The 22,762-nt window shown below is 46.5% G+C and overlaps 1 protein-coding gene across 1 annotated transcript in view; it reads right to left on the bottom strand.

Annotated features, from left to right (window-relative positions):
• Positions 1-10,239: 10,239 nt before the first annotated feature.
• MYH13 (myosin heavy chain 13) overlaps positions 10,240-22,762 on the bottom strand; it is a gene marked incomplete at its 3' end in the record, with an annotated part of 49,555 nt that continues 37,032 nt past the window's right edge. The window contains exons 29-40 of the mRNA XM_080922382.1: positions 21,062-21,258; positions 20,123-20,306; positions 18,986-19,151; positions 18,243-18,367; positions 16,753-17,061; positions 16,473-16,676; positions 14,508-14,633; positions 14,062-14,232; positions 12,589-12,693; positions 12,395-12,490; positions 10,682-10,816; positions 10,240-10,254 (exon numbers count right to left, since the gene is read on the bottom strand). Of these exons, the coding sequence (XP_080778508.1) occupies positions 10,240-10,254; positions 10,682-10,816; positions 12,395-12,490; positions 12,589-12,693; positions 14,062-14,232; positions 14,508-14,633; positions 16,473-16,676; positions 16,753-17,061; positions 18,243-18,367; positions 18,986-19,151; positions 20,123-20,306; positions 21,062-21,258 (1,833 nt within the window). The remainder of the gene's footprint in view (positions 10,255-10,681; positions 10,817-12,394; positions 12,491-12,588; positions 12,694-14,061; positions 14,233-14,507; positions 14,634-16,472; positions 16,677-16,752; positions 17,062-18,242; positions 18,368-18,985; positions 19,152-20,122; positions 20,307-21,061; positions 21,259-22,762) is intronic.

Raw genomic sequence — 22,762 nt, 5'->3', positions numbered from 1 at the left:
GTATATGGATTGAATTTCTAGTTGAGAGCCCTGTTTCTCCCTATGTGGTCCCTATACCAGTAATATCAGAGTTCCTCCAAGTGGGAGCCTGTTAGAAATGTAAGTTCATCTCAGCTCTCACCTCTGAACTAGAGAGTCAAAAACTGGCTGGGCCAGTCCGGCCTTTAGCCAGCTGGAAGTCGAGAGCCATTGGTTTGAGGTCAAATGTCTGCAGTGATAAATTTCCTCCCAAATCTGAATGAATCTACAGCCTGTGCCTCGTCTTACAGTGCTAGAAGTACACCCCATGCAATGGGTGGACTTCCTGACCCTAGGCATGGCTCTCCTAGTAGTGTCAAATTGTTTAAAACAAACAAACAAACAAACAAAAAACCAAAAGCAACAATAAAACCTCCAAACACTCAGTTTCTATTTGTGTCTTGTTGAAGAACATTACTGAACAGTTCAGAGACGGACCCTGGTCTCAGACCATAACATAAATGGAAGTGTTCTGGATCCGTTTCATGTGTTTACAAATCCCCACCTGGGGATTTGGTGGTGTGTCCTGGCATTCACTACATTTGGGAGGGAAGCTGGGATTCTGCATTTCTAAGAATCCACAAATACTGATGCTGGACCATGGACCACACTTAGAATAGCAGGACTCTAGACCAGAGCAGAATACAATGCTTTCTTTCTTCATGAGCATCTATGTCAAGATGTGAGTCTCCTATTACCTCCCGCCACCCCCGCCCCCCAGTTTCACCTTGAGGCCAGTCAAAATCGGTTCCCTCAACTGGTCTTTGAATCTTTGACTCCAGTTCAGGTGGGCCTGTGTGGATACCACCCATTCTCCACTCCCCAGCTGACAGCCTCTCTTCTTCCAGCTTTCCTTCCCCAGCTCTATCCGGCACAGCAGGCATTTCCTTTCACACTTCCTGGGATGGCTCCAGCTGTGGAGTATGGATATTTTTATATTACTGATCTTTGGAAGCCTGAAGGGTGGAAGAAGGAAACCAGCACAGGGTTGGACAGCGCAGTGTCTACTGCTTAACTTGTACATTGACCCTGTTGGGCTTTCTTGCTTCCTCTACCTTCTTGGAGGTTCCATTCTGCTTCACCCCATCCAGAGTCCCCATCACTAACACTGCCAACCGAGCTTCTCTTTGTCTATTCATCCATAGACACCCTGTAGAGCTCGGGGATGAGGGAGACAGAATCAAACAGTGAGAGGGTATCTTCCTTTGCAGAAATGGCTATTGTGACCTTATGACTCTTTATGACCCCCTTCTCAAGGGTTTCAATGACACCTAACCTCTTCTTAGACTCTCAGGACTTCCTATGACCAGTCGTCCCCTAAAGGTGGCCTTGTTTCCTGAAGTTCTGTGGAAGTGCCTCCTGACAGTGGGCTGAAGGATTGAGGCAGTCTCTCCTAAAGCTCTTAAATAGGTTCTTCTATCAAATTAGACTCATTTGCTGAGCCCTAAGGACAGAACCCCTCAGGCAACTAACTTACAGAAGCTATTCACATCCCTGCAAAGAAACAAAGATTCATGTCCAATAGATGCCCCATCTTACTCCCCACACGGTGGACTTTCCTGACAAAGCCCTATGTTCTCACATGATGAAGACTAGTATGTGCATATCAACATGGACGCCTTTTGTTCAGTACCTATGAGTATAAGCGTCCACATGTACATATGATGTCACTTGTGCATTTGCCTTCAAAATATACATAGCATGGTGACTGCAAGCCCAGTGTCTGACACACACACACACACACACACACACACACACACACACACAGACACACACACACACACACACACACAGACACACACACACACTCGGAGGGGTGGGGGAGAGAGCCTGTGTGTAACATTGACAGATTTCTTAAACAGCCTGTGCCACATCTGTCAAATAAGGATAAAGTAAGAGCCTCTGGCACCAGGCTGTAGTGAGACATGAGATGATCCACCGCAAGGTCTTGAATCTGTACTGAGGACGTCATCGGCACCCAGTTAACTCTGTGACTGTAACTATTATGCTTATCACCATATCAGACTTGGGCAGACCTTTGTCACTGAGTTTTTTAGGTCGTAGCTATTTAATTATAACAACGCTCTTATGCATGTCCATCCTTTAGTCTCCTGTATGTGCACAGTCTGGTTTATGCTGGATATAGGTGGTGAAGAGCCTGTCGGCTCTTGACACAGTCGACAATTTTGTGGTGAGAAACTTGTGATTCTAACAGAGCAGGGGGTTACATGGGTCAGGATGTGAGGATGGAAGAAACTGAGGCAGGTTATGTCTTTGAGCGGAAGCACTAACCATTCTTGTTTATTTAACCAATGGTTTATTTCCCAGTACCCAGAATAGCTCCTGGCAAAACCTGGGACCTCACTTAATTCATTGTTAATCAAATGAGTTGGCTGACATATCTCCAGAAGGCTCATTCCTCTTGCTGAAGCCAGCAGCTTGCTGTGGGTGGCCTTGGGTTCGGATGGAAGCCATGTCCTGATTTGGGTCCAGATGTTTTGTCTAGCCCCACCCACATCTGTCCTTCCTGACTCATGGGACAGGAAGTTCCTGACTGAGGGGCACTGACTCTGAGCAAGATTCCCTCCCGCTGTCAACAGGCTGCGGCACTGAATGCAGTTGGAGACATGAGCTGAGGGAGAAATGTTGAGATGTTAGGGAAGGCTGGAGTCCGGTAGGAGCTGTGAAAGATGAGGGTTGTCTGCTGGCCCTGAGCGCTGGCTGACTCAACAGTGAGCGAGGAGAGAGACATGTTCCACACTGTCAGAGGCTTATGGAGTACCACTGTCATTCCCAGCAAAGCGACTAATGAGGGTGAGTGGGAAAGAAAGGGAAGTGGCCACTGGCATTCGTGAGGTTACAGACACCATGTCCCTTTGTCCTTCCAGTGACCCATAGAGAAGGCAGAGTCTGTCCAACTTTAAGAAGCACCGGTTCATTCAAGCACGGTCCCCAGTCACAAAGCAAATGTCTGTTGCTTTTCTCATGCTGTTTCGTTGGAAAGAGGACCCTGACCCTGTGTGAGGGTAGGAACCACCCTCCTCACTCTTAGTTAATGGAGCTTGGGAGGAGCTGGTGCTACTAACCCTTCCAGGACTTGTGACTCACACCTGACCAGCCAGACTCCATATCCTCCCCGCCCCCCCCCCCCCCCACGAACGTGGGACCATGTTCGGCAATTGAAGCAAAGCAGTTCATGGAATTTTAAAATGTCAGTTATAAGTTCACCCATTTTGGAACCAGTCAAAGCCTTTTTTATTTTATTTTTGTTGGTGGTACACTTGACTTGATTTAGGGCTTGTGAGATGGATCCGCAGGTAAAGGCATTTCCTAAAAGCCTGACAACCTGTGTTTAATCCCCAGAACCCACATAACGAAAGAGAGACTTGACTACCAGAAGTTATCCTGTAATTTCCAGATGTTCGCTGTGGCACACGCACGCACATACGGGCATGCACACACACATAAATGTAATAAAATTTTAGAAATACGGTTGGTTTAAAGAGGAGAGGAGAGAAAGAAATGAGAGAGAAAGAGGGAGAGGGGTAGGGAGAGGGAGGGAGAGAATGAATCATCTGAATGCCTATATCCGAGCATGATGTATCCGAGAAGACGGCAGCCTGAAGTTTGACTGCTCTTGGAACTTCCTCTTGGTGAACCACTAAATTCTCTTTTCCCGTAGATATTTAGTGCTGATTTTCTGAAACAGTGGACTCAGTCCTCTGGCCTGGAGCAGAGCAGCGGAGTGGGACTTCCCGCAGTCTTCCATGTCCTCTCTGCCCTTTCTCCAACCTTGCCCTGAAGAAGGCAGAAGAAATTGCTCATCTCACAGGTTTTCAATGAGCCACCTTGCTTAAGCTGACAGAGGCGAGGGGGTTAGACTGGGCTTGGCTCTCCGTATTCCAGAGTCTCTCATAGGTAGAAGTTTAGGTTTCTTTTGCTTATATTGTCATTGTTTCCAGTCAGTGACATGCTGCTGCTGAGCTTACAAGCCTCTGCCTGTACTTTGTAGTGTTTGACAGTTCTTGATATTCTCACCGTGGCCAATTAATCTCGAGGAAGCAATATCACGTGACCAAACAGGGAGCTGAAAAAAAAAGTACACCATTAGATAGCATTGCCACCACACAGATTTCATGGTTGTAGACAACCTCAAGAGAATAGAGGTGATAAAATGTCATAGGTGATTGAGAAAGGGTGGCCTTGAATATCTTGCTTTTGTTTTAAAGGCACTCACATTTAACTGCAAGTCTCTACAATCTAAGATTTTACTAATGCTCGCGTTCAACAATTGGCTCACAGAATCTCTGCGTTTTATAACTGGCTCTGCAAGCTGGTTCCAGCTCACCGCTGACGCCGCTTTGATGAGATGGATGACCTCTTCACAGCTTTGGCAGCTTTTAGTAAGGACCGATGATAGTTATGTAAGGAAAGAGAATGCATTGTTAGCTGCCTGCATAGGACTGTGATCTACTGATACCTGGGAAGCATCGAGAACGCTTACTGGCACGGGCACCTTCATCAGAAAACCTATGAGCCAATAATGTACGTGTATCAGTTAGGGACGATCCTGTATCAGCCATGTTCCATCGGAAGCAGATACCACTGCTAAATTAGTACAGTAGGGAGAATGTTTGAGGAAGAGACTTTTTAACAAATGTGTGGCCAGATATGGGAAACCACAGGCCCAGCAGGGTTGTACTTCACAAGCCCGGGTTGTCATTAATGTATCAGTGCCTTCAGGAAGTGAGAAGGACCTACCAGGGCCTGGAGACAAGAGAGGGCTGGGATACCTAATAGGCAACGGGTCCTTTGGCTGCAGCAAAGAATGATGGAAATGAGTTGGATCCAATCTTCCCCTCTGCTCTTCCATTCTGGCTCTCTGAGGTCAGGACCCAACCTAAGCCAAAGTGCAGTGGAGTACACCAGTGCCCAGCTCCTGGGGGCTCTGAACAGGGTGGGAAGGGGTAGCAATGTTATAATCCTTCAGACAAAACCATTTTCTCTTGGGTCTGAGAAAAGTTAGACAGCCTGCTTTTAGAACTGCTGGTTGCTCTCTACTCACCCTTGCTAGAGGCAAGGAGTACCTTCCTCTGCAGGACCAAGGCATCTTTTCTGCTTTGACAGAGGCTCCTTGGATGAGAAAGGGGTCATTGGAACAGACTGTGGCTGTGGTCCTGTGCTCCCCTACCCCTTGAAACCAGGACCATCCATAAATAACCTTTTTTTTTTTCCCCTACTCGGCCATTCTAATCTCTCTTGGGCTGCATGTCTGCCTTGCCATTGGGGTGCCTGAGTGCAGCCTGCAAGCAACTCAGGGGAGGTAGGACACAGTCTGTGATAGGTGGTCCAGCCTGTGCTTTTTCAGATGAGAAACAGTGGACTTTGTAATGAATATTGTTGTTCCCAGCCTCTGTGTACCCAGACGCTGCTGCTGTTGGGGACCACAGGGAGTTGGGAATGGGGTTCAAGGGTCTGTGCTTTTCCTATGCACCAGGAAAAGGAGATAGCTGAGCCCAGGACTTGGGGTAAAATCTGGTTTGGTCCCCAGTGAGTGCTGAGGGTATAGAGGGGCTGGAGAAAAAAAAAGACCTTTTCTAGGAGATTTACGCACTGCTTTTTATGATAAAGGTCTCCCATCCCAGCAATCCTTGAAAGAGATGTTCCTTCCTTGTCCAAACTGCTTTATTTGATTGAAGATGTGAATGTATACATCTTACTCAGGATGAATGAGGGATTAGATACCCTCTGAGGGAAGGAATGCTAAACACTAGAGGCCTCTCTAGATACCTTATTTGCATGGAGAACTCCAGGTGTTTATGCTAAGTGACTGAATGTCATGTTCCTCTCAGTGGGGAGTCATGGTTATATGTCCCAGATCAGACATTTAGGCTGAGAGCTGGTCCCATGCCTACCATCTCAATTCTGACATTTCCTGGGGTTTGGGCTTGCTCAACCTTACCAGTTCTTCTGCATGGTCCACTTGCCCCACAAATCTCATCGATGTTTGCAGGGGCTTTTCTTTGGATAGTCATTTTGAAGGAGCCTTGGTCTCAGATCCAGGAGACTTGGTGTGGGTGTCTGGCTCTGACACTGTCCCAACAGGTTCACAGATACCATTAGCAATTGGAACCTGCTCATTTGGAGAACCAAGGACCAGGAACAGACAACCATGATTCTCAAGGACACCTCTGGACCTCAATACCTCTTCCAAAAAGTTAGGTGTTTAAGCCCCAGATCATTGGCATAGTGCAACGCATTTCTTTCCATAGCCAGAAGGTGGCAGCAAAGTCCTGTTTTGGAGGGGGCTTTAGACCAGGGTAGGAGACCTCGGTGCCCTTGGTAGGACTCAAAGTCCACCTTCAATACTTAGGTTTTAATGCTGAATAACAATTAGTAATAATAACAGCAGGGTCATCATGATCATTATTGGCAATCAAGTAACAGCAATGATGCCACCTTCATTTGGGGCAGGATCGCGTAGTTGGGAAACATTTTCATATTGTTATACAGGAATCTTTTAACAAGCCCATCAAACAGGCAGATGATGGATAGGCAGACTTTTTATTCCATGCTGAGACTCAGACGTGTTCCTTGACTTGCTCACAGCCTTTGGAAAGTAGAGATGTGTCGGGACAACTCCTAGGTTCTCTTGATTTTGTCCTGTATATTCTCTAGCTTGTGGCAGGCTCCCTTCCTCTTCATCTGCATTTTGAAGGAGAATTAAGGATCCAAAAAACCCTGAGGACTCAGGATTAGCCTGAGTTTCAAGTTGGACCTTAACATGTAGATGAGGAGAAAAATTCAGGACACGAATCCCATCTTCACTGTTTTTCAGCTCCAGAGAAGGAAGACTATCTCAAATTACTTAACTTTTTACAAGGTATACCTGGCAGCTTAGTTTGGCATGAAAGACTGCCAGGTATTTATCAATCTGTCCTTCCTTCCATCAGTCAGTCAGTCCTTCCTCCCTCTCATTCAGTAACCAGGGTAGTGATTATAAAACAGTAAGGGTGCCACTCTGATGAACACATCTGTAGTGGGGAAGTGGAAGAGAGAAATGGAGCAATGTGTGCTATAGAAAGAGGTGGAACTGGAGACCTCTGGTGGCGGTTGTGACAGGAGGGGGGTGGAGGGAAGAGAGTAGGATCTGTGGGATGATGTGAAGCATCTTGGATGCAGATGCAGATTCAGCCCATGAACATGCCACCCTAGTTCTGGGGAACATCAAGGCTCAAGGTAAGAAAAGGTTCACTTTCTGGATTGACCTCCTTGAAGGACCACCATGGTTCACAGTGCCACTAGAAGCCATGTTGTTGTCTGTGGTACATGTTGCTGTCCCAGGCCACCATGAAGCCCGAGATCTCTGTGGACCTGTGCTGTCTGTGCTGCTGACTGATGCCTCGGTGGTGTTCTTGGGTTTTGCTGCTGGGAGTGAGTGTGGATGTGGGTAGCACATGTGGCCGCCCAAGGTTGCTGAGGGCCATTCATGAGTAGGTTGGTGGTCCTGATGCAGCTAGGGGCTGTATGATGTCTGTGGCTGTTGCTTGAAGCCATGTTGATAACCCTGGGCTAGGGAGAACTGGCCTTGCTCCTCTCTGTGGCTGTACAGTTCTCCTCAGTTGATGGCTTCTGGTGGGGGTAGAGGTAGAGAAAGACTCGCCTTCCCTTGGAGGGCTGGACACTAGGAATTTGACCATGTTCCAGTGAATATATTGACAGCACAAAATGATCTTCTTAGTTTTTTCTATTTTTTTCCTTTCTCTTTGGGGGGAAGGGAGGAGATCATAAGGGAGTCTGCAGAATGAGAAGACTCATTGGTGAGCACAATTGGTGTTCATGATGTGAGATTAAAATAATAACATTCATCTATGAAGAATATAGGCATTGTTTATTTTTCAACAGAGACCCAGGCAGGGACCAGAAACTCAGTGTAGAGACATGAGAGTAACTCTTTCCTGGGGAACTCCACAGAAGCTGGGGACTATCTGAGAAGAGAAAATTCAGGTCTCATCTTTTGAGATACCGAAGAGGGATAGTTCCATAGCAATTTCTCAGACCCCAAGCAAGGCATGTCGATTCCTCAAACCACAGGAGACCCATAAAGAAAGTCGCAGACTCGAACTGTTACCCAGTGAGGCCTATGTCTCGTGTTTCCCCAACCACCTTAGGGTGAAATCATAACCTTTCCCATAAGTCACATAAGCTTTCTGTAATGGTCCTCATTCCATACCATCCCCCAGAACCAGCAAATCAGCAAAATAAAAAATCAGGACCTTTAGGACCCAAGGGAGACTTGAGACTAACCAGTTTTTGTTTGGGTGAACAGGGGACCTAGTTTCAGCCTAAACTTTGAAAGTCAGGGAGTTCTCCAGGCCCAGTTTGTTTCTTTGACCTTTTGCCTTAGGCATCCTACAGAGGATGCAGGCAGGTAGAGAAGAGTTGCCCATGTCAGGGGGCAGGGGACCAAGGCCTAGTCTGTATCTTCCCAGTGTGTCTGACTTGCTACAAGTGAATGGATTTGATGATACCTCCTGCTTGATCAGATGTTTTTTAGTTACCAAAGTGTTTTTTCTCTCCCTGTCCCCTGTCCTCTCTCCCTTTCCCCTTTCTCTCTCTCCCTCCCTCCTTACTTTTTCACTCTCCCCTTTAAGAGACACTGTCTGTCTATGTAGCACTGGCTGTCCTGGACCTTACAATGTAGATTAGGCTGACTTTGAATTCACCTGAGTGCCACCTGTCTCTGCCTTCCCGGTGCTGAAATGAAGGGCTTGTGCCACCACCACACCTGCCTTCTTTTCTTTCTTCAAGTATTTATCTTTCAAGCTCATTGAGGTATAACATATAATAGACAAATAGGAGATTTATAGCGCTAAGGTATATAACTTGTTTTGTTGTTGTGCTTTATGTGTGATGGCCTTGAACTCAGTACCTCACATATATATGGATGAGTTGCTGTGCACAGCACCACATCTCCAGAACTTAGTCATCACGTACAACTGAAGTTTACTTTCTTGTGGCCCAACATCTTCCCATCTCCTCTGACTTCTAACCCTTTCTTACATCCACTCTGCTTCCATGAGTGACTGGTGCGTCATCATTTACGGGTTATCTTTCTGTGTCTGGCTTGTTTCACGTAGCCTGGTGTCCTCTGCATTCACCCATGTTATGACAAACAACAGGATTTCCTTCTTCCTAAAGGCTGAAGAATAGCCTGTTGCATATCGAGGCACAATTTGTGTGTGTGTCTGCGTGATACATGTATGGGTCTTTGTATCCATGTACATGTGAGCACGTGGAGGCCAGATATGGCATTCCCTTCTATTGTTCTTCATCATATGTTTTGAGACAAGGTCTTTTGTTGAACTTGGAAGACACCTGTTGGCTAGAGGGTGGACGAACTGACTGGTCATCTCCAGGGATCCTTCTATCTTGTCCCTCTCAGCACTGGGTTACAGGTACATACATCCCCTCCCAGGCTTGCACATGAGTGCTGAGTCTGAGCTCAGTCCTCACTCCTGCTCAGCAAGCACTTCACCTACTAAGCTGTCTCCCCAGCCCTGGCCGTCTTTGTTTTGGACAACAGATTTCTAAAATTCGTTCATCCCCACAGACATTTAGACAAGGGGTGTTCCCTTATCTTGGATATTGTGACGAAGTCTAATATAAACCAGGAGTGTCATTGTATTGTGTCAACATTCTGATCTCAGAAGACTGCAGGGCGGCACCACAGCACCGCTTTTGTTTTCTGTGGGATCTTCACACCGTTTTCCATGGTGGCTGGACCCACTTTATTAGCAACAGTGCACAAGGGTTTCTGCATCTCTCTGTTGTCACCAACCCTTGTTAGCTTTCATCTTTCTGGGGAGAGCTATTTTAACAGGCGTCAGGTGTCAGCTGACATGGGGTCTTTGGTTTGAGCTTTACTTCTTTTGTGTGTGGTGCTGAGGATGAAAACTACAGAGGTTTGCATTTATCAGGCAAGTGCTCTCCCCCAGAAACAGGCTGGGTTTTCACCTTTTCTACTTGAGGCAATGAACAAACGTTTTCCCATTTCTGACTGTCCTGCTGTTTAAAACAAAGCGGGCTAGAATCTGAACCGAAACCCCACAATAACAAACACAGCAGAGCTTGGATACTGAGTATGCAGGACGGTTTATTTTTCCCAGTCTCCCTTTGCTCTCCCGGAGGTGGCCCATGGCAACAAGCCTCAGGAGAGCCTCATTCTTCCATCTTCTGTGGGAGAAAAGAAATTGTACACAGGAAATGAGTCAAACTCCACGGGAGGCCCAGCCTCTCCTTCAAGGAGAGGGGATGCATCCCTGGAACTTCAGAAAAATGGCATTCAGGGATGGCTTTGTCTCCCTTTGTGTTGACAATGAAACCATTTAAGCTGCTAGGGACAGGATAAGTCATCTGAAAAGCAGAGGCTTCCTAGAATGCACATCTATTAACAGGGAGACAGGGGGATAACATGCCTGTCCCACTGTGCCTCTTGCCAGAGCCTGTTACATAAGAGTCTATACAAAAGTGATGTTTATGGGTGTTTGACCAGTGGCAAGAACGGCGGTACCCAAAAGCATCTTCCGAGATTTTGTTGGTCTGTTGGTCCTTAGGTATGAAACCTGTTGGGAAGACATAGTTCTCACATGTCTGTTTTTACCTGGCCTCCCACATCACGGCTCTTGGCCCTTAGCTTGTTGACTTGAGACTCAGCGATGTCTGCCCTCTCCTCAGCCTCCTCTAGCTCATGCTGGACCCTCCGGCACCTGGACAGCTGTGTGTTGGCTTGTTCCTCCTGCGTGGAAAGGAGAGGGAGGTTATACAGTTGTGGAACCTCCTTGTGACTATGGGGTTCCGAGGAGTTGGGGGAACCAGGAAAAAGTGGGCCATGGCTTCACCGACAGCAGGGAGGGAAGATGAACCTCGTTCCTTTAAGAATGAGGAAAGTGTCCTCTTCACAGCTGGGGTGTTACGCTAACTAGGGGCTCCTTGTAAACTCTTCTTGTTGTTCTCCCAAGGATCAGCACATGGACCCCTACACACACACACACACACACACACACACACACACACATACACAAACACATACACACACACACACACACACACACACACACACAATGACTCCCCCATGCAACCCATACAACCTGGAGATGACCCAGGTCCAGAGTACACTCAAGGTCAAAGTACCTGGAGGCATCAGACCATTGGTCCAAGTCCCTTTTGGTTTATGATTTTTGATAATTGCCACATATTTGGGACAGACTATTATATGGTTCTTTATCGTCCTGCTGGGACTCTACAGATCTGATGTGCACAAGTCTCTTGTTCTTAGCTGGCTCTGGTGTTCTTACTTAAAGTCACTGACCAGGCTCTTGAGCAGGGAAGGAAGAAGGCAAAGGGAGAGGCCATACACCAGTCATTTCTTCCTTTAGACTGTGGCTGAGAGATGCTCTGTGGGTAATGCTACAGCCCCAAAGCCAAGACGGTGCAGCAAAGGCCCTGTTTCAGAGGGCTTTTTTGCTTTGAAGGGTTAAGTAAAGTATCAGCCATATAATTAGAGAAATCCTTGAAGACAACTGGTTTAATCTTATTAGGCTGATATTTTTCTCTTCTAATTTTTAGAGACAGGCTATCTCCGTGCAGGCTGGTCTCAGAAGGCCTCTGGTTTTTGAAGTCCTAGAAATCACAGGCCGGTGTCACCAGCCTGCGTGGTTTATTTTCTATAAAGAGAAAAGCTACTTCTTATCTCGGCTCGGAAATTTTGCTATTTGTAGCCCTCAGACCCAATGCCCTGGCAAGACATCTTTCCGAGCACTGGTTTTTGGCCTGTCTCCTGTTTTTCCTGTTGATTTTACCTAATTGATCAGGAGGTAATTAAACAGGGATGGGAAGGGAGTGTGAGGATGCTGCTGTGGAAGGCTGGAGGTGGGGTGAAGGCCCAGGAAAATAGAGTGTGGTGGGATGATAAGCAGTAAGATGAGGTGTGTCAGAGCTGGTGGTCTGGTCTGGACTGGTCTGGTCTGGACTGGTCAGAGTGAGTTGGAATGCTGTAATGTCATCAGAGGGAGCTAAGATGCTTTGGGGTAGAGAAAATGAACCAGGGTGTGGTTGGATACGGAAATGTAGGTAGCAGAAGGAGGTGGCTGGGAGAAGTTGGGGAGTTCTGAGGGTGCAGAAAACTTGGAGGTGGAGAAGATTCCAAACCACAGACCAAGGAAGCAGGAAGGGCGGGTGTTTCTGTGTGTGATCCACAGGTACCAAGTCAGACCTGGGGCTCCCTGAGTAATTCTAATCAGGCAGTGACTCCCACTCAGGCTTCATGAGGACACCCCACTGGGTGACAAGGTACACTGGGACCTCCTGCACTTACCGCCTCCTCTGCCTGTCTCTTGTAGGACTTCACTTTGGCCTGCAGCTTGTCTACCAGGTCCTGGAGCCGGAGGATGTTCTTGCGGTCCTCCTCGGCCTATAAACAGAATGCCAACAGCAAAGACCTCCAGCTCCTGGCTCCCTGTGCTGGGCACCGCTCCACAAAGCAATGGCTGAGGGTCTGGAGCTTGCTACCTGGTAAGTCATCTCTTTGACTTTGCGCTCATACTTGTGGGCCCCCTTCAGAGCTTCAGCTCCTCTCTTCTGCTCAGCATCCAGCTCGCTTTCCAACTCCCGCACCTGTGGTGGGGGGGGTAAAGAGTACACCCCACAAGTGAGGCCAAGGCTACCAGCTTGATCCCACAGACTCACAAGCTAGTCAGTCATTCAAGGGGACCTCAAGACTCATTCGATCAACTTTGAAAGATCCCGGGGAAGCAGGTTTCCTCTGGGCTCTGTGTCAAACAGCCCCGTCTTCTTTTATCAGGTCTTGTAACTCCTTATCCCCAGCCTTGCTCTCCAAGCGTCTCTAAGATGTATTGGACTTGTGAAACTGAGCATCTGGGATTGGAGGACACTCAAAGTGTCTGTCTGAGGGTAAGGTGACCGCAGCCTCCTGGCCAAGCTAGGAAAACCCAGAATGTATGGGATTTAGCCCTTACCTTCCGGAATGGCCCCAAGAAAAGCATAGGCCTAAGCTCCTCCTCATGAAAAAGGAAGGGAGGCATTTTTTTTTTTATTTGGAGCCAAGGGGCAAAAAATAAAAATAAAAACCTTTGCATATTTAAAAGAAACCATGTGCCTAGTGGCCATGTTCTAGAGAGGCTCAGATAAAGAACAATTGTACCAGGCACTTCCTGTTGGGAAAATTCTCTCCTCTTTCCTCCTCCTCATTCCTGCCCACTCTTCCATTTCCTCTTTTCCCGGGACAAAGGAGATATTCTAATGACCTCCCCCATGCAGCGCTTCTCTGAAAAGTCAATTGTTTATGCAGCCCATTGCAAAAATGATCGAAATAACACAGATCTACAGGGAAAAAAATCGAGGGGTGGAGGAACAAGCAGTGATCAGCAATGTAAATGAGCAAGTGTGAAATAGGCTCAGAAGTCGAGTGCAGGACTTGTGGGGAGGAGAAGTCTCTCCCATGTACTAATCTGGAGGAAGATGCATCCATCAAACAGATCTTTGCAGATGCAGTGGATACCCCACAATGGCAGTTGAATATAGGGATTAGAAAAGCCAGTGGGAAAGAGAATAATCAGAGACCCAGAGACAGACAGACTTTATATAGCAGGAGTACTGCTTATCAAAAGGAAGCTAGATTGGAAGTAGAAACCATGCCCAAGTGGGGAATTTCATGATCGTAGAGCATCTTCCCTATATATGTTTATGACCATGAATCTACATGGGCAAGAAGAAGTGAACATCAAAAGGCGTTCTGTTTGCTGAGTGTGTTGGTGCACACTGTTAAGCCTAGCACTGGGAAGACAATAGGAAGCTCTCCCTGAGCTAGAGGCCAGCCTGATCTACATTGTAAGTTCTACACAATAAGACCTTGAGGACGGGAGGCTTTCCCACCACCTAAATCTAAATTTCTGGGTCATGGTTCTACCCAAGATGGCTGAAACAAGGTCACATGGAAAGCCAGTGCCTTCTCAAATCACCCACCCTGGCCTCCAGTTTCTGGATCTGCTTCTTGCCGCCCTTCAGCGCCAGCTGCTCAGCCTCGTCCAGACGGTGCTGCAGGTCCTTCACCGTCTGCTCCAGGTTCTTCTTCATCCGCTCCAGGTGGGCGCTGGTGTCCTGCTCCTTCTTCAGCTCCTCTGCCATCATGGCGGCCTGGGTCAGTTGATGGGACACAGCATGGGATACCCACCCAGCACCACCCAGAGCACACAGAAAATGCTGTAATCTTGAGCATGGTGCTAAGCCTTCCCTCCCAGTCATCATGTCCCACTTTGCCTCTCTAGGGATCCCATTTCTCCTGACATCGCTCCGGGAAGCCACCGGAGACTGGCTGTGTTCAGAAGAGATGAAACCCCCTTGCCATGCCCCGGGTCTGAAGTCCTCCTTCCTCATGTCCCACTTCCGTCTCTGCAGAGAGTGATGCTTACATCGGTGATTGCCTTCTTGGCTTTCTCTTCTGCGTTTTTGGACTCCTGGATGGAGTTCTCCACCTCTGCCTGGCACTGAGCCAAGTCAGCCTCTAGTTTTTTCTTGGTATTTATCAGGCTTGTGTTCTGTGAGAAAAATTAGATCTAAGGTTGAAGGTTTCCTATGGGCACTTAAAACAATGGGGAGGGAGGGCGGTGGGCGGGGAGGGAACTGAATCACAGTCCTGCTCAATTCTTATCTTCCACACGAGTGCTCTGCTGGGGACAATATCGTTCCTGACAGAACAGAAAGTTCTGAAACAGAGCCAAGAGCTGTCCATCAGAAAATTGGGTAAATGATAAAGGGAGAATTTCAAACATTTGTGGATGGATAGATTATCCAGTAGAAGGCATTGGAACAAGAATGTGATTGATAGACACATCTATGGAAAATGAAAAATATTTCTACTGATTAAAATAGGCCATGCATGGAATTGAAATGGGAACAGTGATGGCAAACTAGAAAACATTATCTATCTATGAAAAACAGCCTCGTCCTTATATAAATAAGATGTATTAGTAAGAAAAAGGGGCAAGGAGAATAAATAGTGGAAATGCATAAAGAAATACGATGAACACTCAAGTGATGAAGTGATTTATCTCATCATTAGTAAAAAACTAATAATAATAATGATGATGATGATGATGATAAACCAGTGATGTCTGCTTCACCAATAAAGTTGGTGAAGATTTAACAGTTAGGGACTTTTAGAATTTGTAGAAGAGTCGTCACATGGCAATAGATGGAAATAAACTTGGGACAGTATTATTAAGAAGCAATTTACATGAGTTATATATAAAGGTCATATATAAATGCCTTTACTCTTTTATCCCTGACATTTATTTTCTTTCAGAAATATTGACGATCGCTATCACGGATGAATGCAAGAATTTAGTCTTTAAAGACAGTGTTAATTAGTCTTTATAAGAGTAAAGAATTTTATTGGTAACAATGTGAAATAGCCAGCCATAGAGGACTGATCGAAGTCATAATATTCAATTTTCATAGCCTGCATTTTTTTTAACTACTGAAACCCACAGCACTGAAGACATTAAGAGTTAGAAATATATTCTGGACACATTGTTAAATGAAAAGAAGAAGTTTTACAAAAACACGATAGTTATGTAATTCACAAAGACCTAAGAACAAGAACTCCTAATGCGCCGAGCATTTGATTTTTTTCTTCTATTTGTTTGCTTATGCTTTATATGTTTTAGATCGAGTATCTTTAATTTTATAAAATTAATAAAAAATAGTTTTTTGGAGAGTGTGATTTTTTAGCATCTTAAGATTTCCGCTTAAATTATTTTGAACTTCTAAAATTCAGATAAGATCCAAAATCTACAACCTTGAGTAGCAACAGGATATCAAAGTGTAAAATTCTACATCCAACCTCATGCAATGAGCCAAAGCCATAGTCAAAATCATCTTCAGGGTATGTGTATAAAGAAATGAGTTTCAAGTTAAGGCTGGCCCTCAACCTCCACCAGCTCTCATTACGCCTATGCAAATATTCACACATGCAAATCATCCCAAGTCAGAAACACTTTTATCCAGGAGTAAACTTGCCGTGTGTATTTTGGATAAGGATTTTTAAACCTGCATTTTCCCCCATGAATCCTTCTCTGCTTCCTTGCTCCAGTTCCACAGCATACAGCCTGCAAGATCTTTCATCTTTCCTTCTGATCAAACAGAGTTCAGAGCTCTATCCATTAAGAGTCAACATTTTCCTGGCTTGGTCTTGACTGCTAGTCTGGGAGGAGTCAGGAGCTCCTTACCAAGGCACCCGGGCTCTATCTGGGCCTCACCACATTTTGCCATCCCTGTTCCTGCCCCTGCGCCCATGGATGAAGCGTTGAGGGGTGTGCAGTGTAGAGGAGGAGTTAACTGTCCCAGGATGGACCTGAGTTGTGGAGGCAGTGTACCTGGGAATGGAGCAGTTGTACACGGTCGCTGGAATCCAGCAGCTCCTGCTCCGACAGCCTTCGAGTCCGCTCTGTCTGCTCCAGGGCCACCTTCATTTCCTCTAGCTCCTCTTGCAGGAGGCCATTTCTGCGCTCCACAATGGCCAGCTGCTCCTTGAGGTCCTCGTTGCTTCTCTGGGCATCATCCAAGTGCAGCTGGGAATCCTTGAAGAGAAACCAGGAGTGATGGCAGAGCGGTGAACCACGAGCCCATAGGTCGGCCAACTGGGCTGGTGCTCACCTTAAGCTGGCCTTGGACCGTGCGCAAGTGTTTCTGAGTCTCTGCCACGTGGCGATTGGCATGGCTCAGCTGGATCTCCATCTCATTGAGATCGCCCTCCATCTTCTTCTTCAGCCTCAGGGCATCATTGCGGCTCCGGATTTCTGCATCTAACACACTTTGCATGGCCTCCACAGCACGCTGGCTGTTTCTTTTTATTTGTTCGATTTCCTCATCCTTTTCTGTGACCTTGCGGTCAAGCTCAGATTTTACCTGGCTTAACTCTAGCTGGACTCGCAAGATCTTGCTCTCCTCGTGTTCTAGGGAACCCTAAAAACAAAGGAACGATGGGAATTTTGTGAGTAACATTGTATCCATCCCTCCCTCTCCATCCCTCCTTCCTTCCTCCCTCCTTTCCTCCCTCTCTTGGTCCCTCCCTCACTTTCTCTCTCTCTATTAAGATAGGGTCATGTGGTCCAGGTTAGCCTGGAATGCACTATGTAACCCAGGCTGTTCTTGAGAGCTTGTGTGGAGGTTCTAGCAGGGTAGAGAAGCTCTGTATATACACTTGATGGAAGATGGGTCCTCCCTTTGGGGGGGGGAGGAGCTGTCCTCTTTTACTGAGCAGGCAGCTTTGGCAGAGATGCAAATGAGGCTTGAAGGATGAAGGGGATACCTGCCTAGCCAACCAGAGCAGCTTGAATTAACCCTAGTAACCAATGAGTGATAGATGCTACAATCATACTGTTCTCACATCCAACCCAAGCTGTTCTTAAACTCACGTACCTTCTGGATTCTGGGATTACAGGTGTGAGCCGATATACCCGGAATTACCTTCAATGAGCATTCTCTTTCAAACTATACTAAATATGGGGTCATGATGCTCACACTGAGGACAGTGCTCTGAGGTTTGAGCATTTGATGGATTAGTGAATGTCTTCAAGAGTAGAGAAAGTAGGACTAAAACTTTGTATCTCCTATTAAATAATCTTATACCTTGAAAGGGGCAGAATAACATTTGAGCTGGTAAATATTGTTTTTAAATGGTGTATTTAATAGTGGCTCTAATTCAGGAGCTGATCTAGTCTCTGTAGGTTCAGCACAACTTCTCTTCTGTTATCCTGCATGAGCCAAATTCCAGAAACATCTCAGCTGGCTGCTTGTTCTGTACAGACACCTACTGATCATGATACTAGGAAACTCTGAGTCTATTTTGATGACATAAAATTCCTGGTAGCCAGAATTCTGTATGACTCTGTATGAATTGAGTTGGCTCTCAGGATGCTTGGTGACTGACAATTTTTCTTGAGAGGGAGATATTGTGGACATTTATGAACACATTTATTCTCAAAGGGGGACGTAGAATAAATGACAGTAGGGGATAAATGATCCAGGGCTTGTTGGCTGTTCTTCCCAGTGGGGACTCCAAGCCACTGGCTGGAAGGGCTCCATGTGGGTGGATGGATGCTCTTTCTTTCTGGTCCCTATCTGATTCCAGACAAGCCACTTGCCTCCACCTCTTCCAAGGCAGCCTGCAGATCAGACTTCTCCTGTTCCACTTGCTTCTTTGTCTTTTCCACTTCCTGGAGATTTTTGCCCATTTCGGCAATCTGCTCAGTTAAGTCAGAAATCTCCTCTGCAAAAGATGGGCTTGGTTTAGGATTTCAAAAGCTCAAGCTCACAGCATAGGTGCTTGCCAGACAGGGTAGGGGATGGCAGTTCATGTGTGGCATTTACAGAGGAGAGAATACAGGAAGCTGTTCCGAGGAAGTGGAGACACAGACCCAGAAATGTTGCTTTACCCGAACTATGTAGAGAATGAACAAGAAGAAGAACATTTTTTATGACCTTAAGTATACTCATCATGAAGGACCAGAAAACTCAGACTTTGAGTCTTTCAGACTGAGGGAAATCTGGCTGCTGTCTTAATTTGATCAATCAAAAGTCTGAAGTCATTAAGTAACAGGCTCAAGGATTCAAAGTCGCTTGAAGACTAGAAGCTCTGAAGTCCCTTATATTGTAAGAAGAGTGGGCTGAGTAGCTCACCAGGTAGCTCCAGTCCTCAAAATAGGAATCAGGGACCATTGCACCTTTTCCGAAGAGGGTTTAAAACTTAGGGAACACTAGTAAAGTTGAGGTTTGTTGATGAGGATGTCATACGGTCATGGGAAGGAGGAAGCTGTGGCTAACAGGGGCTGGAGTTGGCAGGAGGAGAGAGGGCAGTAGAGCCCAGCTGTCTTCCGGGGGAGCTCACCTTGCAGGTTTTTATTCTCCCGCCTCAGTGTCTCTAACTGGTCCACCACCTCCTCATAAGCATTCCTCATCTTAAAGATTTCAGTACTGAGAGACCTGGACTCCTTCTGGGCAGCTTCCAGCTCGGCTTGGCTTTCATCCAGCTTTTGCTTCCACTCTGCAAGGACCTGCAGTGAAGGGATGGGGAACATGGGAAACACAAGGTCCTGGGGGCTTGGGAGAGACTCCAAACACAGGCTGTGAGCAATGCCAAGGCTCCACCCTCTCATCCTTGAAGACCAAGCCCTCCTCCTCCAAAACCAGGGACTGCAAACCCAGATGTCTCTACAGGTGACCTGCTGAGTTCTTAAAATACAGGCTGGGTATTACTAATCTGACAGGTCATTTTCTCAGATTTCAAAATATTTGGAGCATTTGAGAAGACATGGGAGACCTTGAAGTTGAGACCCACGCTCCATACAAAACGTACTGCTGTTTTATTTTCCTACATTGTGGTTATAAGAAATGTTACTTGGTACCTTTAGCATGCTTGTGTGTAAGGGGCTGTATGTGAATATATGATGTGCATGTGTGTGTTTACATATACAATGTGTTCGTGAGGGAGAATTTGTCTGTGTATGTAGGTCCAAGCATGCCATGATGTGCTTGCAAAGGTCAGAGGACAACCCTGGATAATGAGCCTTCACCTTTCACCATGAGGGGAGATGCTGAGTCTGCTAGACTAGCTGGCCCGCAGTCATTTCCTGTCTTTGCCTCCCATCCTTTGGTAGGAGTGCTGTGATCACAGAGGCTCATGTATTTGACTGAGAATCTGAACCCACTGAGCTATTTCCTCAGCTAGGCATGTCCATGTTTTAACTACTACTTGTCATGTAAAATCAGACGTGGGATATTCTCCACTTTGTAGCAGGATGGCACTCAAAAAATTTAGACTTTGAGTGTGAGGGGTCAAAGGTGATAAGCTCATCAGACTGTGAATTAAGATTTTGAGTTTTGGTTAGGATTTCTCTTGAAGAAACCATTAGAGAAGAAAAGAAACTCCCCGAATCTTCCGACCAGGAATCGAGGACCTAGTTGTGTGCATCTTAGAACATGCATGTGAAAGACCACCACGTCCATGAAGCAGTTGGGGAAAGACCTTGTCGAAGTTTCTTTGCTTTTTGTCCAGGGTGGCGCAGGCTGTGTTGGCCCTCTCCAAGTCCAGCATGAGGTCATCCACTTCTCCCTGAAGCCTCTGCTTGGTTTTCTCCAGAGAGGCACACTTGGAGTTGGATGCCTCTGTGTTTTCCTCCGCCTCCTGGAGCCTCTGGGCCAGCTTTTTCCTAGGAGGACCAGATGTTGTTATGTCTCAGCAGAGTGGGAGATTTTTGCAAGCGATTATCTCATTGAAGGAGAACGGACAGTCTAGAAGAGGTGTGAGTGGGGAGGAGCCTGTACAATCATAAGCACATAAGGATGTGCTGTGAACAATGTAACTAAGGATGGTTTGTTAAGACCATGAGAGAGGTGATAAGTGTCCACCACCCCCCATCACCTAGCCACACTGTAAGCATTGTAGCAAAGCTATTGGCAACATTGCATAGGTGCTAAGTACTTCATACTTCAAACAACTGTGCCCCTGGGATAGGTATTGTCTGAGCGGCACTCTTTGTTCTACTCATGAAAGATAAGTTCACTATAAAGTGCCGGTGCTTTTCATACATAGGCAGTTCATATAAGTCAGGAATACTGAGTCTCTTGAGTCCATCAAGAGGCCCCACCATCAAGGTTCATAGAGTCACTCTTGAAGAGTCTCGTGATAAAATCTCTAATGACGCACTTCTCAGAACACACCCCACTGTCTAGCTGTGTTGTCTGTATTACCAGAAAAATCCTGAACTGATTAGTGGCAAAGTTGGTCTATAATCAGTTACCAATTGATCCAGGTGGACGGATAGTCCCTAGGCAGTGTGGATGGATACTCTCTGAAATATTTAAAAAGTACAAAGGAAAGAGAGAGATCCTCTCCAACTAGCCAGAACGGCCATACTGGGCCTTTTTCTAGGGCCTTTCCTCCCATGAGGCACTTGGTTCATACTTGGCCTCCTCCAGCTCCTCTGTGCGCTGGATGGCGTCCGTCTCATATTTCGTCCTCCACTGGGCCACCTCGCTGTTGGCCTTGGACAGCGCCCTCTGCAGCTCGGCTTTGCCTTCCTGCTCCTCCTCATACTGTTCCCGCAGCAGGTCACAGTCATGGCGGGAGGACTGCAGGGCGTGGGCCAGCGCATTCTTGGCCTGGGGATTACAATGGTAACCAATTGCAAATCCACATGGCCTCTTCCCAGAGAAGATGTGACTCCATTTCCCCCAATTTGAATGATTTCCCAATTTGAAACATTTTCATGTTGCCTCGCAGATTTTGTTGTATCAACATACCTCATATTTGACTTTTAAAAATTCTCCTCATAATTATATTTACTTTTATAAGAAATGATTACACCGTAGTAAAGAGAAATCTATTAATAGTTAGCCAGCCATGGTACTGCATACTTAGTACTTAGGAAGCTGAGGCAGGAGGATGATGAATTCAAGGGCAGTCTGAACCACTTGCTGAGTTCTAGGTCATAATAAAATGCTCCCGCAATGCTCTTCCCCAACTGCCATAAGAAATATTAGAAATTTATACAACAGACACAAAGCAACATCCCCAGCACCTAGGTAGACTTGCATGCTGGGACTCTGTGCTTGAGGCTTACCCTCGGTTTCCTAATTAAGTAATAGTCACGGCCAAAAGCCCACTGTCCACACTGAAGTCTTTCAGTGGCTGCAATGGCAAGAATTAAGGCAGCTGGAAAGAAAATCATCCCGCTACTCCGTGCAGTGTGACGGGATGCTGTGACCATGAGATAGCTACAGAGTCCTCTGGGGTCTCCAGAGGCCAGCATCCCCACGCAGGGGACCACTGGTGTGAACAGATGGTGTGAACGGAGCATCCTCCCATACTCATTACCCTCTGGACAGGGCAAATGTATAGCTCTAGCTTTAATGCTTGCAATGCATCCTTGGGTGCCACCACCAAAGAGAAGACCGAGGACAATGATTTCTGTGTTTTCATCCTTTTTAGATGAGACAGTGAAACACAGAACGTTGTCTTACAGCTGCAGTGAGTTGGGGCGGCCTCTCCCCTCCGGTGACCTGCTTATTTGATCTCTGCTTCTCACCACTCCTCCTTGGGCCCTAGCCCACCAAAAACCTTCCCTCAGAACAGAAAGACAAGAGATACATACAGTACTGTTCTTTGCCAGAAATGAAAGATAAAGAGAATCTCAAAGGCTACCTTGTAACCACCCCCACCCCCCACTATCACAGTAGTCTGAACTAGATCCAAGCAAACTTCCTTCATGCGGGATTTTGGGGGTCTAGATTTTCATTCTAATGCTTGAAACGCTAACATCCACTGTGGACACTGCTCTAGTGGAAGTTTTTTTTTTTTTTTTTTTTACTGTCCATAGCTATGGTGGGGGAGAGAGGTCATTTCTATCCATTTACAGATCAGTAGGTAGGCATGTATTGTAGACTGTATCTAGATGCTGAAGTTGGCATTACCATGATGTCTTGGGGGAGGGAGAAAGGGTACTTAAGAACCGGTCATACAGGAGGTAGGTAGCCCACAAAGAAGATGGCATTCTAAGATGCTGGGGTGAACTTCTGCATGAGATGGTCTAACCAGTGCAATAGTGGGAAAGGATGCTCCTGACTGGAGGGGATGTTTATCAGGTCATCTGATGGGGTAAAGGAG

Source organism: Micromys minutus (assembly GCF_963924665.1).
Source record: "Micromys minutus genome assembly, chromosome: 10".
NCBI lineage: Eukaryota > Metazoa > Chordata > Mammalia > Rodentia > Muridae > Micromys > Micromys minutus.
The sequence above is the reverse complement of the archived record's forward strand: the minus strand, read 5'-3'. Positions and strand labels throughout refer to the sequence as shown.